The 24,617-nt window shown below is 48.7% G+C and overlaps 1 protein-coding gene across 3 annotated transcripts in view; it reads left to right on the plus strand.

Annotated features, from left to right (window-relative positions):
* Alg7 (Alg7 dolichyl-phosphate N-acetylglucosaminephosphotransferase) overlaps positions 1-16,818 on the plus strand; it is a 34,274-nt gene extending 17,456 nt beyond the window's left edge. For all 3 annotated transcript variants that reach the window (XM_045725965.2, XM_045725966.1, XM_045725968.2), the window contains exons 4-7: positions 1,589-1,716; positions 3,714-3,945; positions 11,187-11,375; positions 15,758-16,818. In XM_045725965.2, the coding sequence (XP_045581921.1) occupies positions 1,589-1,716; positions 3,714-3,945; positions 11,187-11,375; positions 15,758-16,061 (853 nt within the window). In that variant the 3' untranslated portion in view covers positions 16,062-16,818. The remainder of the gene's footprint in view (positions 1-1,588; positions 1,717-3,713; positions 3,946-11,186; positions 11,376-15,757) is intronic.
* The last annotated feature ends 7,799 nt before the right edge of the window (positions 16,819-24,617 follow it).

Raw genomic sequence — 24,617 nt, forward strand, 5'->3', positions numbered from 1 at the left:
CCTTGGTTCAGTCCTCACCCTTTCATCCTCCCCTTGTTGGTGTGGTTTACCATTTCCCCCCCTCCCCCCTCCCCTCTGCTTCCAGCTCCCAAATGCCTGAGGGTTTCGGAGTTGGGGCAGGGTTTAGCTGGGGGTTGAAACTCGGGCGGCTTCGGGGGGTTGCCCCATTTGAGGCGGGGACAAAGGCATTTGAGCCAGTTTGCTCTGCCTGCAAGTTGGGTTCTTGGAAGGGTCGTCGGCCCTTTTGCGAGTCGCTCCGTTGACGGGGCATTGGGGGGGGGGGGGCAGTTAGCTCTGTTTGCCTGCGCTTGGTCCCACGATTCGTGGGGGCATTTCGGGTTGTCTTCCAGCCTGAGGTGGCATTGGGTGACTCCTCCTACGGGGGGTTCGTGGCTGGCGGGGCAGGCTTCTTCCCCTTCACTTCGTCAGGTCATCCTGGAGTGGGTGCGCTTGGGCGTGAACGAAACGACCTCGTCCCTCAGGTGGGTTTCCCGCCTGTTTCCAGTGTCGAAACGGGACTTTGCGGAGCTGTAGTTTATTCTGGACTAGTCCCCGTCTCAACCCCTGGATTCGTTGCACTTCCTTTCGTGCATCTGGACCTGGGACCACTCTGTCCCAGGTCCAGATCCGGGTTCTTGGAAGTGGTGTCTGGAGCTCCGGGATGCATATTGGCACGTCCCTATTCATCTGGGGTTCAGGGACTGACTAGGTTTTGTGGTGGGTGGTAGACCCTAGAACTCCAAACACATGACTAATGCCAAAGTCTGACATTAGCATATCAGCCTTTTATAGCTCAGGGGAGCCTCCGGGTCTCACCCAGAAAATGGCATTTCATTATATTCAACGCTGGTTTTTTGACATTCAGCCTCAGAACTGGGGGTGGATAGCCGGCGCGATGGGTCTGGGGCCCCCCCTTCCCCCTCCCAGGGAGGGGGGAGCTGCGCGGACAACGGCACGGCGACGTGTGAAGTCATGATTGTTTGCTCGTTTATTTTAGGGAAGTTCTATCCACTTGTTCGGCTTGTGGTAGCAATTTTCACCAGAATAGGGGATTGTTTTGGGACGCTTACCTTTCTGGGTGCCTAACCCGGTCAATGGCAGACATAGAATGCTTCCAACCACACGAGGGTTTCTATAGGCCATTGCTCCCCTTGCCTCTCTGAGGGGGCCAGGTTCTGGCTCATGGTCCCCAGTAGGCCCATAGTACTCCATACACATGACTGATGCCAAAGTCTGACATTAGCATATCAGCCTAGTAAGTTCCGAGGAGCCTCCGGGACTCGCCCAAGAAATGGCGTTTCATTACATTCAACGCTGGTTTTTTATATGGTTGGTGCCCACCCAAAGGGGGAAGGGGAGGGAAGTGAACTATAAAGAGAAAGAACCAAACCATTATGACTGTATAGCATTTGGAAGGAATCAGGAAAAGGATTTGGGATGAGACATTGGGAAGAAATGGTGCCCAACCACTTGGACGATCGGGAATAGAACGCCGACCTGCATGAAGCGAGACCGGCCACTACAAGTGATTGGTAATATGATTGTGTTCATAATAAAGTTGATGCTTGGAGAATTTGGTCTTCTACAGATACAAGTTGGTACTTCCCACTCTTGCTTCACTGCCTTTGTTAATGGTATACTACATCAACATGGGTTCGACAACGGTCGTTGTTCCCAAGCTTCTTCGACAGTGGATTGGTCTGACACTTAACATAGGTCAGTAATTTACAAGAATTACATAGTAAGCATATCACTACCATCATCTGACTTTTCCCCACTTTTATTTGGCACAAGTGGACATGTAAATTCAATGCAAATTATCTGCTAAGATGTTACATTTTGCTCTATAAAAATATTAACATAATTTTGTATTGCTTTTCAAAAAGGGAAGAATTTGTTATAAATATTAGCAGTCCCTTGCAATTTAAATATGAAAAATAATAAATTTTCCTACTTGCAGTTGCTGTGTAATCATTTTGCCATCAAAATTTGATCTTCTTGATGGTTTTAGAATAAGTATAATTGGGCAGTGTGCCTAGCCTTGATGATTTGCAGCTATCTACTGGTCCTCTTGTGTGGGGGCTTCTTGGCCTTATGTTCTTTCTCCTGTGTTTAAGTTTGGTGTTGGTCTTCTTGGTGCCATGTTACGGTAATGTTTCTTTGTGTTGATTGCATTTGATGTTGTCTTTTCTGTTTTGGCTCTTCTTGATTTGCCAGTTGCTGCCTATACTGTCACCTGGTCTCATTTGGTCATGGTGGAGCTCTCCTTGCTGACATTTTGGGATTGTGATGTATCTTCATTTCTTTCTCCGGCTGTCTCGGGCTTTCTTTTGATATGTGGCCAGGGCCCATTAGGCACTGTGTGGCAGCAATGCAGAGTTTTTATGAGCTGTTAGGATTGGGGCTCTGTTTTCTGCACCTGCTTCTCACATCCCATGTTCCAAGCCCATCTTTTCCAGGTTCTGTGCATGATGGTTCTCTCCAGCTATCTGGCTGTGTGTCCTTGATCTGGGCATGTGTGGTTGTTTGAATTATGATTTGTACCGTTAAGGTTAATACATATGACAATTTATGTTCTTGTTCTTAAACAACTCACAATTTTTTCAGCTTAAATGTTATTAATTACAATACCAAATATTATTAGGGAATACTATATGTAATGATTTACTGACTCACAGTACACACAGGTAATGCCCCTAGAGATGCTTGACTTAGAAAAAGTGATTCAATATACTGTGTTCATAAAATAAATGGATTAACCGGTTACTCTGTGATTTTTGGAACATGGTAAATATGTATGGACGAGATGTACTTGGGAAATATATCTTATTACTTCAAAAGAAACAGAATATGTAGCCATATAAAAAAAATACTTGCACAAAAACATAAGTTGGTCAGTTAGATGTTTTGTCCAAAATTGAGACTTTAGAAAGGCTAGCTTGAGGGTATTGAATACCTGTCACTTAGAGACAATGTTCTGTATTTTGACAACTTTTAATGCTCATGTGCACAGGGGCCACTTTCCTGGATGTGACAGTTGCACATCACAAGAGTTGGGTATGCCCTTCCACAAGAAGACAGTCCTGCTTTAAAATTATGCATTCTGGTAGATTTTGCCTGGTTGTGTGGTTGCTCTCTGATCCCCTGCTCCTCTTGCCCCATTGTGAGCCACATTCTGGTCCTGGCTCGTGATGGGTGATGGACTGGTCTTTGAGGCCTGGTGTGGGTGTTGGGCTGGTGAGTACCAGAGTTAAGCTACTGGAGTGACTGTGAGCTCACCAGGAAAGTGTGTTTCATTACATTGAACCTTTCAGTTTTTCATGAGTTGTTTCTCTATCAGCTTGTAACTTTCACTACCAGTGTGTGTCAAAAAATAAGGTCATTTGGAATTTGGGTACTTATGCTTATAGAAGCTGATTTGGGATTCATTTTAACATATCTCGGAAGGATGGGCAATACAGTATTTAAATTTAAAAGTAAATCTGGCTGTACCCAAATTTTTACACCCAAGACCAAATGCCGGGAATTGTTGTTAGCGAGGAATACCCCATTGGAATTGGAATAAAAAAATATTTATTTATGGTTTCTGTAACAATGGGAAACAATGTTATATAAATACTGGTGACAGGTTTTTTTTCACATTTGTTTACGTTGCTAAGAAAGCGGCAGCATAAAATGGAAAACTTTCACATCTCATAATTTTTCTCTTGCAGGCCCTTTGTACTATTTGTACATGTCAATGCTGGCAGTGTTTTGCACTAATGCCATCAACATATATGCTGGCATCAACGGCCTGGAGTGTGGACAGGCCGTAGTTATCGGAGCTTCAGTAGCGGTGTTCAACGTGGTGGAGCTGGGTGGCTACCAGAGTGAATCTCATTATTTTTCTTTGTGTATTATCATCCCCTTCACTGCATCATCGCTGGGCTTGTTCTATTACAATCGGTACATCCATTATTGTTCTGTATTTCTTTAATTTTAGTTTTGTTTGGAGTACTATTTTTCTGAGGGGAGCTCCAGAGGCTCCACAAAGCTAATGGACTGATTTTCATCATATTAGTCTACAGCATCAGTTACTGGAATCCTTATGCCTACCTGGAACCACAAACCAGATCCTGATTCCCTCAGAGGCGAAGGGAGCATTGGCTTATGAACACTCCACTTTTGAGAGTATAGTTATGTCTGCCATCGATCGGGGGTACCACCCAGAAAGGTAGGTGAATCATTACAAACCCCAACTAGTAAAAACATTGCAACCAGAGGCTAAGAACTCCCTCCAGAAGAAAACGACAAACAAGCAAATGTCTACTCAACCAGCATGCCCACTCGTTAGCAACCCCCCTCGCATTGGAGGGGGGGAAGGGAGGGTCCCCAACCCAGACGACCCCAAGTGCTGATGCCGGCAGTTCGTCAACTGATGCCATAGAGCTGACGTTACATCTGGCCTCACTCTCTTGCTGGAATTTACCATGCGGGGTTGTGCCGGCTCTGTGTATCTATTGTGCGGTGGCCGGGAGTTCCAAGATAAACTTGGGCTGCATACGCCTAGGGTTACCTTACCTGGGCGCACGGTAGGTACTGCCCTTGCATGTTCAGGGTTTTCTTCTTTACGGAACTTTCAGAATTGCACTCCCGTTAAAGTTGTTGTCACTTGTCATTAACCTTGCCCTTGGGGTTCATCCGGGGTCGTGGGGCTCTCTGTCTGGCATTTGGTAGGGAGTGTTGTTGCTGGCTGGGGCACAGTATTTTGCACAGCGTGCATAGTCGCAGCAGCCATGTCTCTCTCTCTCTGGCCTCTGGTTGTTTGTGGTGTATTTTTGAAGGTTTCTGGTTTAGTTTTTAGTTTTCCTGGAGACGGTCTGCCTAGCTTCTGATTAGGTTCGCCTAGGTTGTGTTTGGTTGTCCTCCTTTGGGCCCCCAGGTTGCACACACGGTTTCCTGGGGTCAGTTTGCCCAGTATTAGACGAGGTACGGCCGACTTTAACTACACCTGTGCCTGGGTTTCCTCCTGCAGGGCCTGGTAAACCCCTTGGGGCTCAGTGTGGCTATGGATGTATCTTCCGAGTCCCCTCATGCTTTGTGCGAGTTTGAAGGTTTTTCGTTACCATTGTCTCACGGGTGACGATCATCTGTTCTGCCTCCATCATGCTGTTTGTTGGGTCGGTGACCCCTACGACCCGGGGGTTGTGTGGGACTTGTTCCACGCTCGTTGTCTACCTTACCCATTCTTCTTTGGGAGATCTTAGAGGTCAGGCGGTTTTTTATTTTTTGCCTCTCCTCGTGCATCAACAAGCTGTCCTTGCCCCCCTCTCTTTACTCCAATTGGGTCCTGACTCTTCAGTTTTCGACTCCTTTTTGTCCGTTGTTGTTTTTCTACAGAGATTATGACTGTCTTTGGCTGTGGTGTGTCATCCAGCTGCCGTCCTATTTCTGATTTGTTGGTGCTCGAGGGGGGGGGGGGAATCGTTCTCACTTTTCCTATGCCAGGCCTCTGGCTTCGGTAGCTCGAGGTGGGCCATTGGTGCCAGTGTCTTCTCTAGGACCTTCTTCGTTTGGGTGGCGCTGTGGTTGCTCAGACCATAAGCTCATTGAAGTGCAAACTAGCATAAATAACAGTAGTAGGTCTAAGACACCCAACAAGCAATTGTTCACGATTTTTGTTAGGCCAAAGCTAGAATATGCAGCGGTTGTGTGGTGCCCATATCTTAAGAAGCACATCAACAAACTGGAAAAGGTGCAAAGACATGCTACTAAGTGGCTCCCAGAACTGAAGGGCAAGAGCTACGAAGAGAGGTTATCTTGAGATGATTTCGGGGCTTTAGTGTCCCCGCGGCCCGGTCATCGACCAGGCCTCCACTCCCAGGAAGCAGCCCGTGACAGCTGACTAACTCCCAGGTACCTATTTACTGCTAGGTAACAGGGGCATTCAGGGTGAAAGAAACTTTGCCCATTTGTTTCTGCCTCATGCGGGAATCGAACACGCGCCACAGAATTACGAGTCCTGCGCGCTATCCACCAGGCTACGAGGCCCCATGGTTAGAGGCATTAAATATGTCAAAACTGGAAGACAGAAGAAAAAGAGGTGATATGATCACTACATATAAAATAGTAACAGGAATTGATAAAATCGATAGGGAAGATTTCCTGAGACCTGGAACTTTAAGAACAAGAGGTCATAGATATAAACTAGCTAAACACAGATGCCGAAGAAATATAAGAAAATTCACTTTCGCAAACAGAGTGGTAGACGGTTGGAACAAGTTAGGTGAGAAGGTGGTGGAGGCCAAGACCGTCAGTAGTTTCATAGTGTTATATGACAAAGAGTGCTGGGAAGACGGGACACCACGAGCGTAGCTCTCATCCTGTAACTACACTTAGGTAATTACACTTAGGTAATTACAGGGAATAGCTCAACTGACAGCTGAAGCTTACAAGGTCTGCTTGAAGTACGTGCCTGTGAGGAGGGTCAGAAAGAGGGCCACTCTAGAAAGAGAACGCAGACGACTGTACAGGAGAAGGAAAAAAATAATGGAAATACTTCGGCAGACACAACTATCAGAAGAAAGAAAAGTAAACCTAAGCAGGGAGATCGAAGAAATAGAACAAACGTTGAAGCGATCATATGAGTCAGGAAATGGAATTGGAACAGAAAGCTATACAAGAGATAAATAAAAATCCAAAATATTTTCTTTTTTTTTGAGATATATACAAGAGTTGTTACATTCTTGTACAGCCACTAGTACGCGTAGCGTTTCGGGCAGGTCCCTGGAATACGATCCCCTGCCGCGAAGAATCGTTTTTTCATCCAAGTACACATTTTACTGTTGAGTTAAACAGAGGCTACAGTTAAGGAATTGCGCCCAGTAAATCCTCCCCGGCCAGGATATGAACCCATGACATAGCGCTCGCGGAACGCCAGGCGAGTGTCTTACCTAGTGGTAAGACACCACGGAGACTGCTGCTTGCGTTCTCATACGCAAAATCAAAATAAAAAGACTCGACTAGTATTAGACCGTTAATTACAACTGAAGGTACGTACACAGAGGACAACAAAGAGATTAGTGAAATTCTAAGAAGCCAGTATGAGGCTTTGTTTAGCACACACCAATAAACAACATGAAATTTGATGACCCAAACAGCTTCTTTCTATATTATCTGCAGATAATATAACGGATATTAACACGAACTCGGAAGACTTTGAAAGAGAAATTGACAATATGCCCATGCACTCGGCTCCCGGGCCTGACTCAAGGAATTCAATATTCATAAAGAAATGTAAAGTACCAATAGCGCGAGCACTCAGCGTAATATGGAGAAAAAGCCTGGATATAGGGGAGATACCAGCTGCACTTAAATCTGCAGATATAGCTCCTCTGCTCAAGGAGGGGTAATAAAGCCTTGGCAAAAAATTATAGACCAGTTGCACTAACATCACACATAAAAGTGTTTGAAAGAGTGATTAGGAATCAAATTTCTAGTTTTATGGAAAATAATGAGCCACACAATCCAAGACAACATGGATTTAGAGGGGGTTTAGAGCTCTTTGGGTCTGGTCTCTTCGAGTGACTCGTTTGCAGGATTTTCGGGGTTTGGCTCTCCGTACGGTTCATGTCCGGGGAGTGTTCAGTGTCCTGGCGGACTGCTTTTGTCTGTCTGCGGAATGGATGGTCGATGCCGACTCCTTCAGTTTGCTCTGCCGGATGTACGGACTCCCGGACGTGAACCTCTTCGCATCGGCGTGGTCCTGGTGTCTTCCTGTGTATGTGGCACCCTTCCCCAACTCTGAGGCCGTTACGGCAGACGCCTTTCAGCAGAACAGGTTGAGGTGGTTATCTGTACCTTTTCCCCTCGGTCTAGCTGTTACTTCGGGTCCTGGCTCAGTTGGAGACTTAGCAGGAGAGAGTAGTCCTGTTGGCTCCTTGGTGGCCGGCCCAGCCTTAGTTTCAGGCGCTACTTGCACAGTGTCCAAACCCACGATGTTTTCTGTAGCTCTGCCTATTACAGCTGAAAAGCCCAGTCAGGTATCTGGCTGGTTTGGTTTTCTTCGCTCTTTGCATCTGGTCTTTCCGATGCGGGTCTATCATCCCTTGTATGGTGATAGGGGGGCTTAGTTGATGGTGTCCCACCTGCAAGTTTCGTCTCGGCGACAGTATGAAGTTTCCTGGCACTCCTGCCATTTTCTCTTCATAGGTTGTCCTTTATTTTGGATAAGGTTGTCTTGTCCTTTCTTTCTTGGCATTTTCAGGACTATTATTTGATGCCTAATACTGTCACCTCGTATCGTGTGGCACTGTCGGAGCTGCTTCAGCTTGCGTTCGGGGTGGATGTTACTTCCACTCCATTCCATAAGCTTTCTCATGCTTTGTTCCACCTCCGGCGTTCTCATACACCGCCTGAGCCGTCCTGGTTCTTGGACAGGGTGCTCTTCTTTCTCTCTTCTCGGTTTGTGGTGGCCCTTTCGGTCCAAGGTTGCTTATTGTACAAGGCTCTTTTCCTGTTGGCATTGGGTTCTGGGGGGATGGGTCAGGGATCTTCATGCTCTCCTCTGGTGCAGGGGTTTCTGCTCTTTCGATCCTGCTAGTATGTTTGTTCGTTTGCAGCTGTCTCTTTCTTTTCTGGCGAAGAATGAGTTGGCAGCTTTCCAGAGGGGTCCTTGATGCTTGGTTAGTCAGTCCGAAGGTGCATCATGTGTTGTGTCCGGATGTGGCTCTTCGCCGTTACCTGCTCATCACAGCCTATGTGGCCGGGGATGCGCTTTGGGTTGACCCTGTTTTCCTTGTTTCTTGTTCCAGGGCTCGGGTCTTCCAGGTTGTCCACAGAGTTATTCGGTCCAACCAGCCTGCATGGTATCCTCCTTCCCACGACTCATAAGTTTGCCGTCTTTGGTAACATGTCTTGGGCTGACATTCGGACACAGGGATTTTGGAGGTCAGACAGAGTCTTGGTTAAGCGTTACTTGGTCAACGTTCCTGGCCCTAGTCGGGCATGTGTTGCTTTGGGTTCCAGGTTGCAGCCAGTTGTTTTGACTTTGAGTTGAGATGTGGCGGCCTCCTCCCGGGTAAGTCCCTTTTGTCGCTTTTCTTTGTTTAGGTAGCTCCAGGGAGCCGTATGGGCTGTCCACAGAAAACCAGTGTTGAATATAATGAAATGCCATTTTCCCGGTCAGCCCTGCAGACTCCCCGGCATCCCTCCTACAGCCGGTGGTTTTTCGCGCACTTTTTGATGCTCAGCCTCAAAACTGAATGCTGAACGCAGCCGACACAGGGGTTCCAGGCCCCCCCTCTCCCCCTCCCCCTCCTGGGTGGGGCAGGGGGGGGAGGCAGCTGCTTGGATGATCGGTGCGATGGCATTAGTGAATTTTAATTGTTTTAATTTGGGAGTTCTGTTTCCCTAATTTGGTTTTAGGTAGCAATTTTTACCAAGTGGTACTTGTTTTGTCACACCTACCTTTTTGGGTGCCAAACCCCAGTTGATAGCATACATGGAATGCTTCCAAACACACGGGGGTTTCCATAGACCATTGCTCCTCGTGCCTCTCTGAGGGGGCCAGGTTCTGGCTCGTGGTCTCCGGTAGGCAAGAACTCCATTGACTGATGCCATGGTCTAATACATATCAGCCCGGTAAGCTCCAGGGCCCACCTAGAAAATGGCGTTTCATTACATTCAACGCTGTTTTTTTTTTTTTTTTAATGCCTTTTTGTGATTGGACTCGGTGGATTTATGTTTTAAGAAATATGCAGATGAGGAGTCACAATAACGTGGCTGAAATATGTTGACCAAACCACACACTAAAAAGTGAAGGGACGACGACATTTCGATCTGTCCTGGACCATTCTCAAGTCGATTGTCAAAATGTCATCGTCCCTTCACTTTCTAGTGTGTGGTTTGGTCAACATATTTTAAGAAATAGTTTAGAATGGCAATAAATACAAGATAGTCCATTTTTGTTGGGTACTGTAGTATGGTTTTATAAAGTAGTTCAATGGACAAAAGTTATAGTTTAGTTATTAATTAACACTTTAGTCCGGGCATGACGCAGCATTGCATCATCCATTTACTGTCGGTAATCTCGGGGATGACGCAATGCTGCGTCGTCCACTAAAATAATTGCCAAAAATCAGGTTTTTATCCGATTTTTTTGGGACTGGTAACTGTCAACAAGGCGAATGCAATCTGTGACTACAATACAAACATGAAAGGTGTTGATCACTTTGACCAAATGATCAAATATTATCACTTCATAAGGAAAACTCACAAATGGACGAAGAAAATGACCTATTTTGTGCAAATGGCTATCTACAATGCTTATGTGATGTACAACTACTACACAAAAAATACTAAACTCTAATACTAAATATACTAAAATACTAAATACTAAACATTTGTGGGCAGGGATTGGGAGTGTAGCTGGAAGGCGTCTGGGCGCTCACTCGCAGTTAACGCGTGGCCCGTCTTCAACTCGTCGGCGGGTGGAGCGTGACCAGGTTTTTTATTTTATATGCTAATATTCCTCTAGAGAATTCTATTGCGAACCCATTGATACCAAAATGAAAGACCTAGAACGAAAATTGAGGTGACCAGAGTGAAAAGAGTGAACACATTTTATCGCTTTTGCGCGCTCCTGGGTAACTCGTTCGCACTTTCTCTGTTTGCTGCGGGTAATTAGCTGGGCTTTTGGAGTTTATATGCATTTAGTGCTGTAGAGAATTCTATTGCGAACACAATGATACCAAATTTAATCTCGTAGGACGAGAATTAAGGTGACAAACTTGAAGAGAGTATACACTTCTCAGAATTAACGCGCGCTCCCGTGAAACTCTGGGACCCAAATCGCACAGTTGAGGGGTGGCGCGTGGGGTGCGCCAGAGTGTTAAGTAATTGAGCAAGTAAGAATTGTTACCATAATATGTGATGCCAGAAAAGTGTTTAAAAGAGGGTCAAATGCTAAAATAATGTAGGAAATTTAAATAATTACAGATAATAGTAATATATTTTTGGTACCGTATTCTTATTTGCTGGAACGAGCCACAAATATATATTTAATGGTTGAAAAGAATGGGCTCGTGTGCTGTCGTGCTCTGAATGTGAGAGGAACTACTATTTTGTGTGTTAATAAATTTGTTACAAATGGAAAGATGATATTCCCAAACTTTTAATATTTAATGTTTTTCTTTTCTTTGGAACAGGTATCCATCAAGAGCATTTGTAGGAGACACATTCACCTATTTTGCTGGGATGACGTTTGCAGTGGTGGCCATAATTGGCCACTTTAGCAAGACTGTTCTCTTGTTTTTCCTGCCTCAGATTTTCAACTTTGTGTATTCTGTTCCTCAACTGTTCCACTTTGTGCCATGTCCAAGACATCGTTTACCTAAGTATGTAATTTATTCAAGCTAAGAGTGTTAAAGAACTTAATGCTTGGCATGCTGGCTAGGAGAGATTGTAAGACATACATGGTATATTTGGATTTAGAAAAACATAAAATAATTATAGAGGGACTTTAGAAGAGTGATGAGCATGAATACATTTATCAGTGTACTGATAAATGCTGTGAAATGTTGTTGGTGAAATGTGAAAATGTGTATTGGTAGCGGTGCGTGTGTAAGAGTTACTAGTGTAACGAGTCATTTAAATCTAAGATTTTATTCATAAATGTTAGTATGTTGACTGACATACATATGTTAGTATGTTGACTGACATACATATGTTAGTATGTTGACTGACATACATATGTTAGTATGTTGACTGACATACATATGTTAGTATGTATCCTGTAAATGTTAGTACAGTACATTCATAATTGGGAAGGTTTACATAAAGAGTACAGTATTGTACGTTAATAACACGTCTATCACATGACAAGACTGACTGTACTATACAGGTGTATGATATTTAAATCATACATGCATTTTAGGCAGAGTGAGTGATATTTAGCTAAGAATTTATAAGATGATATACTGTAAAGACAACGGTTTAACATTAGAGACATCCATTCCAGAATGTCACCTTGTCATGGTGAAGGGACTCTCACACGACTCCCTGGGGGCCATTTGCGGGCTGCATTGGTTCGTAATTCATGTAGGTGCCAGATGCTTTGTTCAGGTCTCTCTCATCACATCTACAATAGGTGTTGGAAATTTGGACATGGTCTCTTGTGATGCACTAGTGAGGTGTCCCTGTGACCCTTGTGTGGAGCCTTAGGTGTTCTAAGACAGAGTGCTCTTCTCCTGCTTGTGCATACACAACAAATTTGAGGAAGCTATTCTCAATTTAAAATATTGTGATAGGATTTCTTTCCCAGAGGCAAGACGCCAAGTTCGTTGCCTTAACTTTTTCTCCAACAATTTATACTCGTATGTTGCATCCCATTTCTCACCCTTTCCCCCCCCCTCCTTTCTCGATTCCACAACTGTTTCCATGCGACTCTGATACCTCCACAAGTTCTACGTCTTCCATTCACCTCCATTCTGACCTTGATAATTTTCCTTACGGTTCACCCCCTGGTGTTTCAACCCTTCCCCTCCAAGTCTTCTCCTGTTGTTCAGTTTAGTGTCATCTCTCCATCTCCTCCCTCTTCTCTGTCCCCTTCCCAACCCCATCTTCTCAGTCCTCCCCACTGTCTTTTTGGTCGTCCACACTTGCACCTCCTGGCTGATGTCCATCCTCCTCCTGGTCGTTTTCATGTTGTCCGTTCTTGTTCTTCCTCTTCTGCTGAGACTGTGGAGGCTGTCACTTATGCTTCTGACTGAGATACACACCTGTATCTCGATCAGAAGTGTAAATTTGATTCCTCTCTATCTGGTAAGAATGCCTGGACTTCCTGCATTGCGCATACCCTGCAAGCCTTGGAAAACCCCCACTGGCTCGGTTGTACTATGTATACCTCTTCCGAGTGGGGCAGAGCACTCAACACTGGGAACTGCAGAGTGGCTGTGGTTCCCAGGGTTTGGGGGGGGGGGCAGGTTGGGGCTCTTGGGTTCCATTTGACCCTTAGTGAGCCCTCGTGCCCTCTGCGAAGGGTCTGTCATTGCAAGGGAAGTGTTTTTTTTTTTTATCCCCCCCTCCTTCTGTGTGTGCGTTTGAGCTAGGCAGTTCCCCGATTGGTTCATTTCCATGGGCCTTTGGGTTCCTTGTACTTGTCCTTCCAGAGGTTCTTCCTCCCGGGTTTCGTTGGTGGAGGCTCGGGGAGGAAGGGAGGGGGGCCTTTCAGCAATCCTCTGACGTGCCTTGAATTTCACTTGTATTCTGCGCCTTTCTTTGGTTTGGTTCATCCTCCTATTTTTGGGGAAGTGCAGAGGTTTTTTCCTGGCTAGTGGACTGTCGTTGTTTTTCAGGAGATCGGGCCGGTCCTGTACGTGACTGGTTCGCTCTTCTCCGCGAGTCTTTGTGTTTAGTGTTTTTGACTCGTGTTTATCACCATCTCTATGGTGAGCAGGTGGCTTCCTTGTTGGTTTCTCACCTGTGGGTTTCCTCTCGGCGGCAGTATGAAGTTTCCTGGCGGTCCTTCCGGTTCTTTCTGATCCTTCGTCGTTGTTCCTCGCTTTCGGTTCGGGTGGTGCTGTCCTTTCTCTCTTGGTTGTTTCAGGACCATCATCTGATGCCTAATACTGTCGCCTCGTATTGTGCGGCGCTGGCGGAGCCGCTGCAGCTTGCTTTCGGTATTGATGTTACTTCTCCGCTTTTTCTCAAGCTGTCTCGGGCGTTGTTTCACCTCCGGGCCTGCTCATATGCTGCCTGAACCATCCTGGTCTTTGGACAGAGTGCTCTTCTATCTTTCTTCTCGGTTTGTTGTGGCCCCTTTGGTTCCAAATTTTTTTGCTAAGGCTCTTTTTCTGTTGGCATTGGCCTCTGGGGGTCGCGTGGCGGAGCTTCATGCTCTTCTCTGGCGCAGAGGTTTTTGCTCCTTTGGTCGTGGTCTTCGGTATATTCGTCTGCAGCTGTCTACCTCTTTTCTGGCGAAGAATAAGACTGCTGCTTTCCGGAGGGGTCCTTGGGTTGTTGATGCTTGGTTTGTCAGGCCGGGGGTTCACCATGTGGTTGTGTCCGGTTGCGGCCCTCCACCGTTATCTGCGCACCATGGCTTCTGTGTCCAGGGACACACTTTGGGTTGATCCGGTTTCCCCTGTTCGCAGGTTCGGGTCCCTCATGTCGTTCGCGGGGTTGTTAAATCCAGCCAGCCTGCGGTCTATCCCCGTGCCTATGACGTTCGTAAGTTTGCTGCTCTTGTTGCCGTCTTCAGCAATATGTCTTGGGCTGACATTAGGGCACGGGGATGTTAACGGTCAAACAGGGTCCTGGCTGCACGTTACCTTGTGAACGTTTCTGGGCCCAGTCGGGCCTGTGTTGCTTTAGTTCGGCAGATGCTGCCCGTTGTCTCGACTTCGCGTTGAGGATTAAAGCGCTGACTGCCTCCCGGGTAAGTCCCCATGGTTTTCTTTGGTAGTCTTTGGTGAAGTAGCTCTGGGGAGCCGTAGGGGCTCCCCCCAGAAAACCAGCGTTGAATGTAATGAAACGTTATAATGTAATGAAATTATTATTATTAACACTTTCGCGCTATCTGGACGCGCCGGCGCGTTCGGTTTCGTCTAACGTAAATGCATAGTGGACATAAAGTTATGTCTACTTTTAAAATATTTGTATAAAATTCAATTTTTATCCGATTTACTTTGGGTTTGTTTCAAACTGCGCGCTATCAGGCTCTCTTTCTCACCACTAGGCTGCATGGTACAATAAGTTCATGAAAGGTGTGGATAACTTCGATCAAATGGTATTTTGTCCCAAACGGGTTGCAGGTGGGTGACTTTAGCCGTTTATACTGGTAATTCTTCCCCCATATCATGTATTATATGCATATGTCTGTTTAGGGAATTTTATTCCGATCAATATACAACCAAAAATAACTGTGTGCAACAAGTATAATCTTGACAAACATAACAAAAGTAAAAATATTTCATGTGTGTTTGACGCTCACTGATATGTTCCAGCGTTGTTTTATATTTGTCGCTATTCTAACTTACGCTTTGTTGATATTTTTTACCTATGGGCACATAGAACATTCTATTGCGAACACATTGACATAAAAATGAATGACGTACATAGAAAATTAATGTCATGAGAGTGAAATAAGTATAAACTTTCAAAGCGCCGTGCGTCGTCCCGTCACCGATACCGGGTAACAATTTCACCACTTCCCACACTCTTGCGGGCGGGCTGCATCATTATTCTACGCTTATATTCATATCACCGTGTTGGGAATTTCATTGCGAGTCCATTGATACCAAAATTAACGCTGTAGAACAAGTGTGGAGGTGATTACAATCCCAAGAGTAAAAACATTTTGTTGCTGATGGGCGCTCACGGCGAGTCATCTACGTAGTTATTTATTTGGTGCTGGTATCCCTATATGTTTCGTGACTTATTTTACTAATGTTCTTCTAGAGAATTTTATTGCGAACACGTTGGTACCAAAATGAAATACGTAGCATGAGAACTAAGGTCAGAAGAGTAAAAAGAGTATACACATTTTTGTTTTTACGCTTAAGCGATAAAAACGCAGCGCGCACATTCGGTTGGCTGAGTGACCTTTGCGGAGAGCGCGAAAGTGTTAATAATGAAAGCAGATGTGTGGGGCATCACATTAATTGTGCATAGTGAATATAAATTATTAGGACTGTATTACAAATACAGTACTTATTATTCAATGGGAACTCTGGTAATATAATTAATTACTAATCGTCATTTTCTGTTTGTTATGCAGGTATAATGAGAAGATGGACAAATTGGAACCCAGTGTTGCAGAGTTTAAAGCTAAAGATATCAGACAACCTCTGTTTGTTGCCCTTCGGTTGCTGACGCGTCTGGGCCTTGTAAACCTTGAAGAAGGGTTAGGGGAAGATGGGAAGATGTGTCGAGTAAATAATCTTACTCTAATCAATCTTGCTTTACTTAAACTTGGTCCTCAGCATGAAGCCAGCCTTACCAACAAATTACTAATTTTACAGGTGGTATGTACTGCTCTTGCATTCTTCATCCGCTATCCATTAGCGGATATGTTTTTTTAAAATGTTAAGTGCATATATGCATCATTCTGTGTGTGTGTGTGTGTATATGTGTGTGTGTACACTATGTTCAAAGAACTATGTTAATTTTTTTATAGTACAGTAATATGCACTGATTTTGGAAAAAAATCTGATATTCAAACTAAAGCTGTACTACCATAAATATATGACTTCAATACTGCTGCATCATACCACAGTTGACTCCACCATCCCATTGGGGTAATGTTTTTATTTTAAAGCTAAAAATTTTCACAATTATGTATTTGAGAGAGACAGACATAGACCAATGGATGGAGGGGATAGATTCATGGATAAATTGATACTGTATATGGATATAGATGAGTAGCTAAAAGATAAATAGATGGATGGGGGAAATGGAGAGAGATGGATTTATGTTAGATATAGATGAGCACATGACAGACAGACCCGGGCAATGCCTTGTGTGTATATATAGTGACCAAATTGCAGAATTGGGTTGTCTCGTTTGTTTTCATTAATCCAATCCAAATAGTTCTTTTTCTGTTACATTATTACAGGCATTATTATTATTATTATTATTATTATTATTATTTTAAAGAATTGTATGAGTATATGAAATTTGTATGGATTAATATTTTTCACTGAAAAGTACAATTTGGACTGCTAGGTTGTATTTTTGTTGGGTGTAATGACTTCTTGGAGGAAGCTTAAACAAACTACTGTTGAGAATTTTAAAGCACTGTTTTGTACAATTATTGAAGTAAATTTTTACTCAACTTGCTGTATGTACTTTATATTGGATACACTGTATGTAGTGTTGACCCAAGTCTTACTGATGTTTGTGTGTAGCAGAATATAACCAAATAGTATTGACTACTGCTGCATACAGTGTGAAATATTTTGATCACTCCGTACAAATTGATACTTTATTTCAAGTCTGACATGTTAATGTGGTGTGTGGGCACGCCCATGTCTGGGCATGCTGATAATATTTTGCAGAGTTACGAAGCTGTTTCTTCTACATTTCCTTGTTGATTTAATTACCCCTTGTAATGTTCAGCAATTTATTTGTAATCCCAAATTTCCAACATAATTTTATAAATCTACAGATATTTCTGGTGTTGACGTGTTGATAACTAGCTGATTGTTTTAATAATGATGACTGAAAGATGATGAAACATGAATGAGCAAGTGAATGTTAGCACTCCCACTTTTTAAGGCTCGTGTTACTTGGGGCTGTCTCCAACTTCCTTACGGCCTCTTCCCACAGTTAAAATAACTAGGGGAAGTTAATTAAGTAAAACAATCATTAATTAAAAGGAAACATTTCAGTATAATCTGTGGAAGTGTACAAATAATCAATATATGTCATGACAATCTCCTAAATCACTGGCACTTAAAATAAAACAGTATTATACTGAAAGTGACTGAACTTAAGCAGGTTACTTAAACTTGGCACACTCCTTAATGATCTTAACGCAGTTATGCATTCACACTGAACTTGTTCACAATTATAGCTCTAAACAAAACACAAGTACGTATCTAGACAGATGACACAATCCTCTCGTTGCAGTCTCCGGGCACCACTGGCAGAGAGGAGGAAACACTGCTACAAGGAACGATTTCTGCAACAATATTTACCATCTCCCCACTCTGGCCATTAATTATAATAATGTAATAAATTAATGTAAGGATGTGGGACAAAAATCAACTAGCATTAATAATGTTAAAGAATAATGTAGATGAACTACAAATTTGCTGCAGTTGGTCTGCCTGAGCCACAGCTGCCGCTCACATGATACAGACCCAGCTGGTCCTCCCTCACAACACCCAGGTGGTCCTCCCTTCCTCACAACACCCAGCTGGTCCTCCCTCACAACACCCAGGTGGTCCTCCCTTCCTCACAACACCCAGCTGGTCCTCCCTCACAACACCCAGGTGGTCCTCCCTTCCTCACAACACCCAGTTGGTCCTCCCTCACAACACCCAGCTGGTCCTCCCTCACAACACCCAGGTGGTCCTCCCTTCCTCACAACACCCAGCTGGTCCTCCCTCACAACACCCAGGTGGTCCTCCCTTCCTCACAACACCCAGCTGGTCCTCCCTCACAACACCCAGCTGGTCGTCTCTCCCTCACAACACCCAGCTGGTCCTCCCTCACAACACCCAGCTGATCCTCCCTTCCTCACAACACCCAGCTGGTCCTCCCTCACAACACCCAGGTGGTCCTCCCTTCCTCACAACACCCAGCTGGTCCTCCCTCACAACACCCAGCTGATCCTCCCTTCCTCACAACACCCAGCTGGTCCTCCCTCACAACACCCAGCTGATCCTCCCTTCCTCACAACACCCAGCTGATCCTCCCTTCCTCACAACACCCAGCTGGTCCTCCCTCACAACACCCAGCTGATCCTCCCTTCCTCACAACACCCAGGTGGTCCTCCCTCACAACACCCAGGTGGTCCTCTCTCCCTCACAACACCCAGGTGGTCCTCTCTCCCACACAACACCCAGGTGGTCCTCCCTCACAACACCCAGCTGGTCGTCTCTCCCTCACAACACCCAGGTGGTCCTCCCTCACAACACCCAGCTGGTCGTCTCTCCCTCACAACACCCAGGTGGTCCTCCCTCACAACACCCAGCTGGTCGTCTCTCCCTCACAACACCCAGCTGGTCGTCTCTCCCTCACAACACCCAGGTGGTCCTCCCTCCCTCACAACACCCAGTTGGTCCTCCCTCACAACACCCAGGTGGTCCTCTCTCCCTCACAACACCCAGGTGGTCCTCTCTCCCTCAACACCCAGCTGGTCCTCTCTGCCTCACAACACCCAGGTGGTCCTCCCTCACAACACGCAGCTGGTCTTCCCTCACAACACTCAGGTGGTCCCCTCTCCCTCACAACACTCAGGTGGTCCTTCCTGTCTCCGTCACAACACCCAGATGGTCCTCCCTCCCTCACAACACCCAGATGGTCCTCCCTCCCTCACAACACCCAGCTGGTCCTCTCTCCCTCACAACACCCAGCTGGTCCTCTCTCCCTCACAACACCCAGCTGGTCCTTCCTGTCTCCCTCACAACACCCAGCTGATCCTCTCTCCCTCACAACACCCAGGTGGTCCTCTCTCCCTCACAACACCCAGCTGGTCCTCTCTCCCTCACAACACCCAGCTGGTCCTTCCTGTCTCCCTCACAACACCCAGGTGGTCCTCTCTCCCTCACAACACCCAGGTGGTCCTCCCTCACAACACCCAGGTGGTCCTCTCTTCCTCACAACACCCAGCTGGTCCTTCCTGTCTCCCTCACAACACTCAGCTGGTCCTCCCTCAACACCCAGCTGGTCCTCTCTCCCTCACAACACCCAAGTGGTCCTCTCTCCCTCACAACACCCAGGTGGTCCTTCCTGTCTCCCTCACAACACCCAGGTGGTCCTCCCTCAACACCCAGCTGGTCCTCCCTCAACACCCAGCTGGTCCTCCCTCACAACACCCAGCTGGTCCTTCCTGTCTCCCTCACAACACCCAGGTAGTCCTCTCTCCCTCACAACACCCAGGTGGTCCTCTCTCCCTCACAACACCCAGGTGGTCCTTCCTGTCTCCCTCACAACACCCAGGTGGTCCTCTCTCCCTCACAACACCCAGATGGTCCTCCCTCCCTCACAACACCCAGCTGGTCCTCTCTCCCTCAACACCCAGCTGGTCCTCCCTCACAACACCCAGCTGGTCCTCTTTCCCTCACAACACCCAGGTGGTCCTCTTTCCCTCACAACACCCAGGTGGTCCTCCCTCCCTCACAACACCCAGGTGGTCCTCTTTCCCTCACAACACCCAGGTGGTCCTCCCTCCCTCACAACACCCAGATGGTCCTCCCTCCCTCACAACACCCAGGTGGTCCTCCCTCCCTCACAACACCCAGGTGGTCCTCCCTCCCTCACAACACACAGCTGGTCCTCCCTCCCTCACAACACCCAGCTGGTCCTCCCTTCCTCACAATACCCAGGTGGTCCTCTCTCCTTCACAACACCCAGCTGGTCCTCTCTCCCTCACAACACCCAACTGGTCCTCTCTCCCTCACAACACCCAACTGGTCCTCTCTCCCTCACAACACCCAGCTGGTCCTCTCTCCCTCACAACACCCAGCTGGTCTTCCCTCCCTCACAACACCCAGCTGGTCCTCTCTCCCTCACAACACCCAGCTGGTCCTCTCTCCCTCACAACACCCAGCTGGTCTTCCCTCCCTCACAACACCCAGCTGGTCCTCTCTCCCTCACAACACCCAGCTGGTCCTTCCTGTCTCCCTCACAACACTCAGCTGGTCCTCCCTCAACACCCAGCTGGTCCTCTCTCCCTCACAACACCCAAGTGGTCCTCTCTCCCTCACAACACCCAGGTGGTCCTTCCTGTCTCCCTCACAACACCCAGGTGGTCCTCCCTCAACACCCAGCTGGTCCTCCCTCAACACCCAGCTGGTCCTCCCTCACAACACCCAGCTGGTCCTTCCTGTCTCCCTCACAACACCCAGGTAGTCCTCTCTCCCTCACAACACCCAGGTGGTCCTCTCTCCCTCACAACACCCAGGTGGTCCTTCCTGTCTCCCTCACAACACCCAGGTGGTCCTCTCTCCCTCACAACACCCAGATGGTCCTCCCTCCCTCACAACACCCAGCTGGTCCTCTCTCCCTCAACACCCAGCTGGTCCTCCCTCACAACACCCAGCTGGTCCTCCCTCACAACACCCAGGTGGTCCTCTTTCCCTCACAACACCCAGGTGGTCCTCTTTCCCTCACAACACCCAGGTGGTCCTCCCTCCCTCACAACACCCAGGTGGTCCTCCCTCCCTCACAACACCCAGGTGGTCCTCTTTCCCTCACAACACCCAGGTGGTCCTCCCTCCCTCACAACACCCAGATGGTCCTCCCTCCCTCACAACACACAGCTGGTCCTCCCTCCCTCACAACACCCAGCTGGTCCTCCCTTCCTCACAATACCCAGGTGGTCCTCTCTCCTTCACAACACCCAGCTGGTCCTCTCTCCCTCACAACACCCAACTGGTCCTCTCTCCCTCACAACACCCAGCTGGTCCTCTCTCCCTCACAACACCCAGCTGGTCTTCCCTCCCTCACAACACCCAGCTGGTCCTCTCTCCCTCACAACACCCAGCTGGTCCTCTCTCCCTCACAACACCCAGCTGGTCCTTTCTCCCTCAACACCCAGCTGGTCCTCCCTCCCTCACAACACCCAGCTGGTCCCCCCTCACAACACCCAGCTTATTCTCCCTCCCTGACAACACCCAGCTGGTCCTCTCTCCCACACAACACCCAGGTGGTCCTCTCTCCCTCACAACACCCAGCTGGTCCTCCCTCATAACACCCAGCTGGTCCTCCCTCACAACACCCAGGTGGTCCTCCCTCCCTCACAACACCCAGGTGGTCCTCCCTCCCTCACAACACCCAGCTGGTCCTCCCTCCCTCACAACACCCAGCTGGTCCTCCCTTCCTCACAATACCCAGGTGGTCCTCTCTCCCTCACAACACCCAGCTGGTCCTCTCTCCCTCACAACACCCAGGTAATCCTCTCTCCCTCACAACACCCAGCTGATCCTCCCTTCCTCACAACACCCAGGTGGTCCTCCCTCCCTCACAACACCCAGCTGGTCGTCTCTCCCTCACAACACCCAGGTGGTCCTCCCTCACAACACCCAGCTGGTCCTCCCTCACAACACCCAGCTGATCCTCCCTTCCTCACAACACCCAGGTGGTCCTCCCTCACAACACCCAGGTGGTCCTCTCTCCCTCACAACACCCAGGTGGTCCTCTCTCCCTCACAACACCCTGGTGGTCCTTCCTGTCTCCCTCACAACACCCAGGTGGTCCTGTCTCCCTCACAACACCCAGGTGGTCCTCTCACAACACCCAGCTGGTCCTCCATCCCTCACAACACCCAGGTGGTCCTCTCTCCCTCACAACACCCAGGTGGTCCTCCCTCCCTCACAACACCCAGGTGGTCCTCTCTCCCTCACAACACCCAGGTGGTTCTCCCTCACAACACCCAGGTGGTCCTCTCTCCCTCACAACACCCAGGTGATCCTTCCTGTCTCCCTCACAACACCCAGCTGGTCCTCCCTCACAATACCAAGGTGGTCCTCCCTCACAACACCCAGGTGGTCCGCTCTCCCTCACAACACCCAGCTGGTCCTCACTCCCTCACAACACCCAGCTGGTCCTCTCTCCCTCACACCACCCAGGTGGTCCTCCCTCCCTCACAACACCCAGGTGGTCCTCTCTCCCTCACAACACCCAGGTGGTCCTTCCTGTCTCCCTCACAACACCCAGCTGGTCCTCTCCCTCACAACACCCAGCTGGTCCTCTCTCCCTCACAACACCCAGCTGGTCCTCCCTCACAACACCCAGGTGGTCCTCTCTCCCTCACAACACCCAGGTGGTCCTTCCTGTCTCCCTCACAACACCCAGCAGGTCCTCCCTCACAACACCCAGGTGGTCCTCTCTCCCTCACAACACCCAGCTGGTCCTGTCTCCCTCACAATACCCAGGTGGTCCTCTCTCCCTCACAACACCCAGCTGGTCCTGTCTCCCTCACAATACCCAGGTGGTCCTCTCTCCCTCACAACACCCAGGTGGTCCTCTCTCCCTCACAACACCCAGGTGGTCCTCCCTCCCTCACAACACCCAGCTGGTCCTCCCTCCCTCACAACACCCAGCTGGTCCTCCCTCCCTCACAACACCCAGCTGTTCCTCCCTCCCTCACAACACCCAGCTGGTCCTCCCTCCCTCACAACACCCAGGTGGTCCTCCCTCACAACACCCAGCTGGTCCTCTCTCCCTCACAACACCCAGCTGGTCCTCTCTCCCTCACAACACCCAGCTGGTCCTCCCTCACAACACCCAGCTGGTCCTCCCTCACAACACCCAGGTGGTCATCTCTCCCTTACAACACCCAGCTGGTCCTTCCTCCCTCACAACACCCAGGTGGTCCTCCCTCCCTCACAACACCCAGCTGGTCCTCCCTCCCTCATAACACCCAGGTGACCCTCTCCCTTATAACACCCAGCTGGTCCTCCCTCACACCACCCAGGTGGTCCTCTCTCCCTCACAACACCCAGGTGGCCCCCTCTCCCTCACAACACCCAGCTGGTCCTTCCTCCCTCTCAACACCCAGCTGGTCTTCCCTCACAACACCCAGCTGGTCTTCCCTCACAACACCCAGGTGGTCCTCTCTCCCTCACAACACCCAGCTGGTCCTCCCTCACAACACCCAGGTGGCCCTCTCTCCCTTACAACACCCAGCTGGTCCTTCCTCCCTCACAACACCCAGGTGGTCCTCCCTCCCTCACAACACCCAGCTGGTCCTCCCTCACAACACCCAGCTGGTCCTCCCTCCCTCACAACACCCAGCTGGTCCTCCCTCCCTCACAACACCCAGGTGGTCCTCTCTCCCTCACAACACCCAGGTGGCCCTCTCTCCCTCTCAACACCCAGCTGGTCCTCTCTCCCTCACAACACCCAGCTGGTCCTCCCTCACAACACCCAGGTGGCCCTCTCTCCCTTACAACACCCAGCTGGTCCTTCCTCCCTCACAACACCCAGGTGGTCCTCCCTCCCTCACAACACCCAGCTGGTCCTCCCTCACAACACCCAACTGGTCCTTCCTCACAACACCCAGCTGGTCCTCCCTCCCTCACAACACCCAGCTGGTCCTCCCTCCCTCACAACACCCAGCTGGTCCTCCCTCCCAACACCCAGCTGGTCCTCCCTCCCTCACAACACCCAGCTGGTCCTCCCTCCCTCACAACACCCAGCTGGTCCTCCCTCCCAACACCCAGCTGGTCCTCTCTCCCTCACAACACACAGGTGGTCCTCCCTCCCTCACAACACCCAGGTGGTCCTCTCTCCCTCACAACACCCAGGTGGTCCTCCCTCCCTCACAACACCCAGGTGGTCCTCTCTCCCTCACAATACCCAGGTGGTCCTCCCTCCCTCACAACACCCAGCTGGTCCTGTCTTCCTCACAACACCCAGCTGGTCCTCTCTCCCTCACAACACCCAGGTGGTCCTTCCTGTCTCCCTCACAACACCCAGGTGGTCCTCTCTCCCTGAACACCCAGGTGGTTCTCTCTCCCTCACAACACCCAGGTGGTCCTTCCTGTCTCCCTCACAACACCCAGGTGGTTCTCTCTCCCTCACAACACCCAGGTGGTCCTTCCTGTCTCCCTCACAACACACAGGTGGTCCTCTCTCCCTCACAACACCCAGGTGGTCCTCTCTCCCTCACAACACCCAGGTGGTTCTCTCTCTCTCACAACACCCAGATGGTCCTCTCTCCCTCACAACACCCAGATGGTCCTCTCTCCCTCACAACACCCAGGTGGTCCTCTCTCCCTCACAACACCCAGGTGGTCCTCTCTCCCTCACAACACCCAGGTGGTCCTCTCTCCCTCACAACACCCAGGTGGTCCTCCCTCCCTCACAACACCCAGATGGTCCTCCCTCCCTCACAACACCCAGGTGATCCTCTTTCCCTCACAACACCCAGGTGGTTCTCTCTCCCTCACAACACCCAGGTGGTC

Source organism: Procambarus clarkii, chromosome 44 (genome assembly GCF_040958095.1).
Source record: "Procambarus clarkii isolate CNS0578487 chromosome 44, FALCON_Pclarkii_2.0, whole genome shotgun sequence".
In the NCBI taxonomy this organism is placed as follows: Eukaryota; Metazoa; Arthropoda; class Malacostraca; order Decapoda; family Cambaridae; genus Procambarus; species Procambarus clarkii.